Here is a 10,208-nt window from a genome sequence, read left to right as displayed (position 1 = left end):
TCTTTCATGCAGTGCACGTTAAAGACAGAAGCTTTCCCCAGAGAGAGGTTGCAGCTGCCACTCTCCCAGATGGAGAGAGATCAGAAAGCCTCCTGCCTGGGCATATCGGGGAGAGAGGTAGACTAAAGTGGTGGAAACATGAGATTAACTAAAGCCGAGTTACAGAAAGAAAGAATCTGAAAATAAGCCCCTCAGCTTCCAAAACAAAAGGCATAACATTTCAATCATCAGCATTCAACCTCACAAGCTTAGAGAACATGGATTTCCGCTTCCTCAGATGCCCTCATTATTTAGCAAGAGCCTTGTCAGGTAATTACAGCCTCTCGTGGCGAGTAAAACACAAACCTTCGGGCCTCATGATGCTTGGAGAGGTTACAATGGCACCTAATTAAGAAAAATTTTTTTACTGTGAATGTAAAGAGAAAATAGCAACAGAAGACAATTATGATGAAAGGATTTTATTTTATTCATTGATTTGGTTTTCTTGTATGTACAGAATAAAAAGTAAAATTTATCTACAAATGTAGGTAAAGTATAAAATCTTTATATTAACAAAATTATTTCTAGGTATTTACAGAAGAGAAACATTCTAATCAACTATGTCTGTAAAATGGAAATGTCTGCTATATGAAACAACTGATAATTCAAAATTTCAGGATGAGATGAGCTCATTTTTTTAAAAAATCTTCAAGTGATCAAAGATATTGCTGAACAATGACAGCAAATTAAATATTGAGGTTTATGACATGATAGAAATGCACACGTGAATATGCACACAAAGAAACTAGTCCTCCAAACTCTCACACGTGGGCAGAAACACTTTCAGTTCCTGTGGAGGAAGCAAGTTTAACTTCCAGAAAGACCTGGAGGGTGTGTGATTGTGCTGGATAAAGGCCAGGAATAGAGCATGCCCTTTCCAAAATGTTGCTGCCTTTGCCCCTCCCCTAAACCACATTTCCTTGTGGGAAATACATCATCATCTTCCCTTGCCCAGACTCAAGCCACTTAATATTGCACACATCTCAGCAGACTTGTAAATGTCTAAAAACAAAACCTTATCCCAGAAATGCTTCTGATGTCATCATTGTGCCTCATCTTTGGTCCTGGCTGGACCCTTCTCACTTAAACAGAGGCCCTGGCCTGGCTTTGGTCACTTGCAGATGCAGTCAGTGGGTTTGGACAAAGCTACATGTTCTATAAAGAACTTGGAATGATCAGAATTGCTACTGGGTGTGAGAGTGGCTCCATACAGACTGCAGGAGGCAGCATGGCTGGGAAAAACAACTCAACTCATGGTTCTCAAGAGGTATGTCACATGGGCTCCGGGTCACATGACTCTTGACCTTCAGGGTTGAAGGAGGAGGGACACCGAGTGGGATGGGCATTTGGGCTTGTGCTTGAGGAAGGCTGATGACGGTTACTAGTGAGCCATCAGGGTGAGTCACAGAAGAGCAGTCAAAAGGAATTACACTCTTGTTCCCAAACTCAAGGACAAACAGAAAGGCCTAGACCTTGAAAATGGAAAGAACAAGTGGACATTGGGCTGGACGTATGACAGAGCCAAGAAGTGCTGTGGGCGGGTGACAATGGGACAGTGGAAGGGAGGCCAGGGTCAGAACTGCCAAGCCAGAGAGAGAAGAGGCAATTTGCTAATTTTTTATTTCTCTCTCTACCCTTTTCCTTCCCAAAAGGCATTTGAGCTGGTGGAATAGAGAAAAAGAGAAAACAAAGAAACATGAAGAGACAGGAGCAAGAAGTGGAAAGTAAAAAAACAATGAGGAGGGATAGCAAAGTGATGGTTACAAGGCTTTGAGGAGGAGTTATGAGCCCGGGAGAGAAGGTATCTAGATGAGATCAGACAGGAGGAGAGGCAGAACCTAGAAGTCATGAAGCAGAAGAGCAAGGAACCAAAAGCCCCACTGGCCTTTGCTGAAGGTAACTGAGCTGGAAATGCCTTTAAAGGTCATCTGGATGCTGCCTCATTTTCCAGATGCGGAGGTGGAGGGGTGGTGGGCAGTAACTCAGCTTGTTTCTTTTGTATTGCACCATAGACCTGCCCCTACCAGGTGGTGTGGAACCCATGGGAGAGAGGGTGAAGAAGGCTATTCACTGGAGGTGAGCCATCCAGGTGTCCCTCACGGCTTCTTCCTCCCAGTTCCTCTGGGATTCTAGCACTCTAGGTCTGAGGACTGTCTCTGTGTATTTGCACTTATCACAATATCCTCAGCTAACAATGCCTAAAGATACAGAATGAGATTACTTTAAAGAGAACTTAATATTGGCCTTCAAAGTAGTCTATACATTGCAGCACCTTACACTGATATCTGCCTATATATTTAAATTAACAAATGAATTGTGGCTGTTATTGCATAAACCATTTGTACCCAGGAAGGAAACATGCCAGGAAAAGACCTAATGAGTATGGAGACACATCACTTTACACCTGTTAGTCCACCAGACACCACCCCAGTGGCTGTGGCTCACTCCAAAAGACAAAATGCACCCTCATAGGATCACAATGGGCTTCCAACATCACTTGGAAAAGAATGTGTCTTAGCTTCTAAAGATGCCCCCAAAAGAGATGTACTAAGAATATTCAGAGCAATGATGACGAATTGGAACATGCACTCAAGCTTTTGAGGTGATTTCTTTGAAGGTGAAACACACTATGTTTTGGTGTGGTTATAAAAAAAAAATTGGTCATGCTCAAAGCTCCTATGTAACTATTTGGGGAAAAAGAGAATCCCCTGATATTTCTAATTCTATTTTCAAGGGAGGAGATGAGTGAAAAATGGAAGAGGACCTGGGAAGTTCTCATCTACCCATTCCCCGTGGGTTGCATACTCTCAGTCTTCCTACCAACAGCACATGTGAGAGTGGCTTACAGGGAATGCTCAGCCCGACTGGCCTCCTTCCCAAGGGGAGCAAGATATTTCGAGTGTAGGGATCATGAAAGAGCTCTCTGCAGTTAACCAGCTGATGGAAACCCTACTCATTTCTGAGAGGCATTATGGATTGAGAAAAGATGTTTTAAAAGTAAAGGTGCAAATAACCCTTTTTACTCTCTAATGCTTGCAGTGGAGCATTAGGCCAAGCAGAATGGGAAATCTTAAGACAAAAAGACATGAGTGAGCCCAGCCGGCATGGCTCAGTGGTTGAGCATTGACCTATGAACCAGGAGGTTGCAGTTCGATTCCTGGTCAGGGCACATTCCCGGGTTTCGGGCTTGATCCCCAGTGTGGGGCGTGCAGGAGGCAGCTGATCAATGATTCTCTCTCATTATTCATGTTTCTATCTCCCTCTCTCTCTCCCTTCCTTTCTGAAATCAATAAAAATATTTTTTTAAAAAAAGAAACACATTTTTTAAAAAAATTAGTGAAATACAAGTCAGTGACTGTGGAGGTTGACCTATCTGAGCACCTGAAGAGCCAGAGGAAATGAAAGGCCTTGGGCTCCTCTTTTGGTCTGCTCCTTTTGCAATTTTCTTTCAGTAAAGATAATGGACTTCAAGACAACTGGTGGCTTTTTGGAGAAAATATGAACACTGGCCAAGCATTCGTTCATTCAGTCAGCCAAGGCATATTAGTGAGGTGCCTTTTATATGGCAGGTACTAGGCAAGGTGCTGGATAGTATCTACTTTTCCCAAGTACCAAGATGCAAGTATTTTCATAGAGAATCTATCTGCTCCAGAATTTTATCTAAGCAAGCTACATCAACTACGTACTTGGCATACTTTTGGGTCTGATTTCTAAATCATGGCTAGGTAGTTCTTCTGACTAAGAGAGAGTGCTCTAAAATGCAAAATCTCCTTTGCAATCCCTTCTCAAACCTTCCCCAATTCCCACTTCTCATTGCATTAGCTCAAACACATGCTCACTCATGCATGGACAAAGCACAGCATCTAACTTGGGTATGGGGCTCATAAACTGTGACTCTTTCATAAATTCACAAAGACCATGTTTACTTTCCTATCATCAATCATAACCTGCTTTCATCTAAACTAAAGCTTCCTTCCTTCATTATATCACCAACCAGTAAGTACAATCGGTGACAGGGCCTCCGCGTGCCAAAGCATCTTTTTCACAGTTTAACAACTGGGAGGCGCCTGGCCTTATCGATTCATTCACACAAGCTTATGTAACTTTATCACATGCTTATGTGAACACAGCCAGATTTACAACTACACGGAAAATTCTCCAGGCCACCTTTTCTGTGTGGGTACAAGGCTACAAAAATTCCGCTCGTGTTTTATGACAGGGCTGATGAACCTGACGACCATGACCTTACCCGAGTTCTACATTTATATCGAGTGTCTGCTCCTCTGTCCTAACGCAGTAGGGCTGGGATTACTTGCCAATGTCAGTTTGTATAATAGGTGTGGTTACTGCATGGACAAGCTCTGTGAAAAAGAGAAAGATTGCAGAGTTGGCTTCCTCTCAAGCGTCTGCGTCTGATTCACAGACATCTGTGTCTCCCTGAGAAAGAACTTTCACAAGCAGAGCTGTCCAACAAAGAAATAAGCCACTTCCTATGGGAGTGAGCTCCTCCGAATGGGAAGTGGCAGGGCAGAGCCATTTCTCGGGGCTGTGGGGAAGGCACTCCAGCACCATGACAGGGAGGGCGAGCCTTCCTGGGAGTTGAGGATGCTGCATTGGTGAGGGAGGCAGCCTGGGGTCACACACGCTTGCTATGAAGTGACACCCAGTGAGGGCCTGCTGTTCCATAGTGAGCTGCTTGGAGAAGCGAGGCTTTGGGTAGTTTCACAGGAGGCTCCAGTGGAAGGCGTTTGGGTTGGCCTTCGCAATAAGCCTCTACAGACGCACCTCTAAGGCTCAGGTCATGAGGTCAAGCTACAGAGCAGAGCACGGTGGGCTGGCAGCCCAGAGCAAGTCTAAGTAGCATTTTAGACCCTTTAGGACAAGCATGGCATGGGAGCGCCTCCCCCCAGGCTCGAGTTTGACGTGCCTGCTTTAGGCAGAAAGATGCTCTGTCCCCACACTGTCTGACATCATTATTCAATTGGCTGCCCAGCCAGCTCTGGGCTCTTGAGTGGGTCTCCGCTCCTCTCTGCCCGTCCTCTCAGAACCAACTCTGGTCCAGCCTCCGGACCTGGAGGAGGGCGTCATTCTTCAGCTCTGCGTGCTGCCTGCTCCTCTGGAGGAAATCAAACTCAGTGCTCAGCGCGAGGAGAACTCCAAGCTCTTCCTGGAGGGCTTCGGCGCAGGTCTGGGGCCCTGCTTGGGAAAGCAGCGAGTGCAGAACAGCAAATGTTCCCCCGAAAACGTGCTTTTGCTTCCCGGGCAGGGGGATTTCCTGGGGCGGGAGAGCGGCGTGGGCTTTCTTCTGGAGCGCAGCGTCCTGGTGAGGTCCATGTGTGAGCATACCGCGGCAACCACAGCGGAATGCGCCACAGGAAGTGTCCCAGCTGCTGTCTATTAGCATTAGAACAAATTACACAAAGCAAATTGTTAGCAGACATGTTTCCGTAATATTTAACTGGCGGCAATAAATAAGAGCGATTCTCTTTCAAGTAAATGCTGCGTTTCCAAAACTCCAGCTTCCAATTGTCCGTGAAGGACTCATCTCCGAGGAGGAGGGAGGACACCCTGGGAGCCTGCACAGCGGGAGTCAGGCCGGAAGCTCAGGTGCTGGTGCGGGTGTGGCCGCGGGACTGACATCACAGGGCGCCCCCAGGAACGGGCGCACCTCTGGGTGTCCCACCACCTGCTGGGTGCAGCGCCGGGGCCTCGGCACGTCTTCTCCTGCCACAGGCAAACGCACGAGACAAGGCAGCTCTGCTCGGTGCTTGGAGTGTGTGTGTTTATGATCCACCCCCACGGGCAGGTTTTTGCCCTTCTCCTTAACAGAAGATTGCATTTTAAAGAATGTATCTACTCCTTCACCATCCCATGTTCTGTTATCTGAGATTTCTTTTTTAATGAGACCCCATCGGAGATGAGTTGAAAAAGTGTCCCATCAGAACAAACATCGAACAGCACCGCCTTCATAGAAACCTGGCTGTTTCTTTAGAAAGAAAACATAATTTTTCATCTTTCAAGACCTACTGACAATGACTAAATTCCAGTTCCTAGTCACCTCTGAGCATGTCCAACTATCTTCAGATATATGACAAAATTCTCCTAAAGCAATCTCAAAAAAAAAAAAACAATTTAAAAAATAATTTTAATATTTAAAAAGAAATATTTCATACAGGATGTAAATACAAAAAATAGGTTATTGCAGCTTCCAGGGCCAGGGACTGTTAGAAGAGGTGTCCTTTTCTGGTTTTCCTAAGAAATTTATGGTTTTGTCTCCCCTCCCTCACCGATTTCCTTTTCAAGCAAAGCCAACCTCAGCTCGGCACTCCTTCGCCATGTATTTCAATATCATACTTGGTTCTCCGGAGGAGCCCTTCCCTCCTTTTTCTACCAGAAGGGAAAAGGCTTGGCAGCCCTGCTGAAGGGAAATGCCAGGAGCCAGTGTCCACGCTGGCGGGCAGTGAACAAGATGCTGGAGGATATTGCTTTTTGCCTACAGGTCTCCCTGGCTGGGCCTCTCCCCTCAGTCACAGGGAGCCTCAGTCATCTCCGCGTTGGGTAGGCCCAGAAGCCCCCAGCTGCCTCCAGGCCGCCCCCTGCTGGCGATAGAAGGTAAGCACGTTCTGCCTCCATGTTACAAAGCTGGGGACACAAATTTAACCAAACACATGTAGTAGCTGACACACTCCCAGCCACTTCCTAAGGCTCTTCCAACTACCGTGTCAGGACACACACACACACACACACACACACACTCTCTCCTCACGTCTTTTACCTGAAGTCTTCACCAAAGGAATAATGTGCTTCATAAAATATTTAAAACACCTTAGGCAATAGCATTGTGTCTAGATTTTTTTAAAAGTGTTTAAAGAAAAGTATAATTGAAAATACTTGGAACAGGAACACACACTCTCTCTCTAATTTGGAAATACGCAAACTATAGCGTTATTCGTCACAACCTGAAGCAAAGCTGTGACAGTGGCATAACAACTACAACATCTGTGCAAGTGTGGGGTCCCCAAATAAGCTCACATTTAGACAAGAGCGACGCACACGGCCTGACTCTTTAAGGTCTGTTTAGAGGAAATGGCCTGGCATGTTTTACATTTGCTAAGCTATTTGGCTGCCTGGTTTGACAAGATTTTTGAAAGGGGTGAAAATTAATTATTATTGCAGTGCTGCTACAATGATTTGGTCGGCTGAGTGCATTCCAGTGCAAAAACAGGCAAGGGAGAATTTCCTCCCCGGGCTATTCTCTGATATGGCAGCATTCGTTTTAAGAGTAATGAAATTTTTAAAAAGTCAAACCTTAAATATCATGGCTTCAGCAATCTGTCCTGCTTAAAGTTTAATGCGAAATGAGATAGCACCTCCATGAGAACAGTTACATGTGAACATGGATCCAGTTTTCTCCTAGGCTTGAGATGGAAACATCTCCCACCCCTGAAAACTACCCAAAGTCTCTCCTTGACATTGTTTGGGGATGATTTCAATCTGGGGGCACAGTGCTCATGTTTTTGTAGTGAGGGAGGTGCTAGTGAGGGTGGGTGGGAAGTTTTGAAAGTCTCTAAATGAGGTATATGTTGATGGAAGAGGCACCATGAGTTTCAGAGGGTTGAACAGAAACAGTGGAGAAACATGGGTTGTCATGAGGTTTCCGGACTCTCACAGCATGGCATGGAGTATTTCTCATGATCTTCATCTAATTCTAACCAATTTCTAAAGAATCAATTTACAAATCTACCCAGGGCTGCCTTGGGATTCGCGCAGGCCATGTCCTGCACAGGGGCACTGGTTGAGGGGTGAGGGGGTGAAATCCCAGCCTGTTCCACTCTCCAGCCGAGATTCCTGCTCAGGCTGCCTCCCCGAGGTGGGTGTGCCTTTTCTAATGTATATTTGGGCCAAGAGAAACCCTGAGGTTCTTTTTGATCCTCACCCGTCAGATTGCAAAGTCTGGTCTTCATCTCCTCACCTCCAACTACGGATTTTTTTTTTAAGAAAGTGGATATGCCCCTGGCAAAGGTGAATTCATTTTGAAGATATGTTTTCTGTTCGGTGAAAGAGGAAGGAAAAAAAGAGAGAGGGAAAAGGATAAGAAGAAGAATGAAGACAAAGTTGTCCTTATGCCTAGGAAATTATGGATGCATCATCCTTCCCTGGACACAGCTGCAAAGGGACAGAAAATCAATTTTTTTCTATTACTCCACAGCAAAGAAGGAAAACCTCTCTGTAAATTGCATTAAACCCAATAATAGCATGTCTGCGTATTTGTTAAGGACTAGAAAAAGTAGCAACGATACAACTCCATAATCCAGCAATGTAACTAGCAATCAACACTCCCATTTCAAAGTTTAGATGAGACATTCTTCTTCTTCTTTAAAGAAACACCCATGGCTAAATGTCACTAAGACTGTTCGGCGGGCCAATGTATCGACACCTCAGTAAGGATTCTGGAAGAGAAGAAACTCCAAAGCCCCATCTGGGAAGAATGAACTTCCAATTTCTTGCTTTCGCTGCTGTGCATCAGTCCGTAATAATGATTGGCTAAGAACTAGAACCTTCTAGAAGATGGTTTCTTTCCAATTATCTTTGGGAGGTAATTAGGTCTTCCCAAGTTTGTAATCTGTGGTGCCGACCTTGGAATAAATTCCCTATGCTGTGTAGGCAAGATCTTGTTCACCGAAGCCCTAACCCTCCTGCTGAGGACAGAATTATCCGCCTGCAGGAGTGAGGGTCCTGAAATCTCATTAGCAGTCTGCCCTCTAGTGGGATAACACAGTACTTCAGATCACTGGGAATAGAAAAGGTTTTTTTTTCTCCTCTTTCAGAGAGCAAAAGAATTCAAGTTTTCCAGATAGTGCAAGGGGAGGCATTTATCTTCAAAGACACCGTCCAGAGCTGAATCAAGCAAGGCTCACAATGATAGGTCCCCGGGTCACAGTCAAAGACAGGTGGTGCTGTGGTGGGCGTGGCCACAAGGCCTGCAGAGCGAGACCAAAGGTTCTTTTCACACCCATGGAACCCTCCCGGGTTCTCCTTGGGTGATAGCACTCAGTTCCCCACTCTCTCATTGTCCAAATAGGACCCACTCTGATGGCAACCAACCTGTTAGGAATGTTACAGATCATAGGCATTTTTGTAATTTTTTGGCAAATCATTAACACAAAAGAGCCTTTGAAATGGGCCAGGTTGACTTTTTAAAAAGGCAAAGAGTTTTGTAAAAAGACCCCATCTTTGTGCCTGTTGTTTTGAAGAAGGGAATCTGTTTTTCCATGGTGGCTGGATGTTGGTAAGGCAGAGATGATCTTGAGATCTGCTGGCTGGATTTTGCTTCTAGCTTCTAAAAACCTTCAAAACTTGGACTGCTTCAGTTTGTCAATATGGTAGCAGAGTTTCAGCGCAGGTCCCAGCTTCAGGCCCAAGTATTTCATAATCATGTCACTCTTCAGCAGCAAGAGAGCATTGCCGTCAATCTCCTGGTGGGACAGGATCAGAACAAAGGAAACCCAGAAGATGGTCAGAGTGATCAAATGGTGGCCAAAGTTAAAGTGTGGTCAGGGGGTGAGGTAAGGGAATGTGGATGCACTTAGGACATGTTCTTAGTCGCAACGCAATACCTTCTTTAAAAGATAGAGCAAAAATGTTATATGCTCCTCTCCCTGGGGTAATTTAATACAATGGATCTTTCATATTCCTACTTCATCAGGATTGAAGGAATTAAACATAACTCCAGCATGGTCCCAATATCTCACATATGATGTCTTTCTCTTCACCCAATCTAGGGCTAAAGGAGCAAGAAGTGTGCAATGGACTGAGTGTCCCCTGACCCCTTCCCCATTCATAGGTTGAAATCCTAACCTCCAATAGGTGGTTACTTTGGGGGTAATTAGGTTATGATGGTGAAGCCCTCATGAACGGGATTAGTGTCCTTATACAATGAGGAGATGACAATCTGCAACCTGGGAAGGGGCTTTCACCCGATGAAGACCAGGCTGATCTCGGACTTCTGGTCTCCAGCACTAAGAAGTGAATTGCTGTTGTTCACAGCCAGCCGGCTATGGTACTTTGTTAGAGCAGCCCGAGCTAAGACAAAGTGTCATCCCTTAGACCAGCCGTGGGCAAACTACGGCCCGCTGGCCGGATCCGGCAAATTTGAAATGAATAAAACT

General features: G+C 45.4%; 1 protein-coding gene across 3 annotated transcripts in view; it reads right to left on the bottom strand.

The window, feature by feature from the left end:
* Positions 1-489: 489 nt before the first annotated feature.
* SCML4 (Scm polycomb group protein like 4) overlaps positions 490-10,208 on the bottom strand; it is a 103,094-nt gene continuing 93,375 nt past the window's right edge. For all 3 annotated transcript variants that reach the window (XM_070417984.1, XM_070417983.1, XM_070417985.1), the window contains one exon: positions 490-9,515. In XM_070417984.1, the coding sequence (XP_070274085.1) occupies positions 9,390-9,515 (126 nt within the window). In that variant the 3' untranslated portion in view covers positions 490-9,389. The remainder of the gene's footprint in view (positions 9,516-10,208) is intronic.

The sequence above is a fragment of the Myotis yumanensis genome, unplaced genomic scaffold (genome assembly GCF_028538775.1).
Source record: "Myotis yumanensis isolate MYYU_CA2020_CCGP unplaced genomic scaffold, mMyoYum1.0.hap1 SCAF_6, whole genome shotgun sequence".
Lineage (NCBI taxonomy): Eukaryota > Metazoa > Chordata > Mammalia > Chiroptera > Vespertilionidae > Myotis > Myotis yumanensis.
The sequence above is the reverse complement of the archived record's forward strand: the minus strand, read 5'-3'. Positions and strand labels throughout refer to the sequence as shown.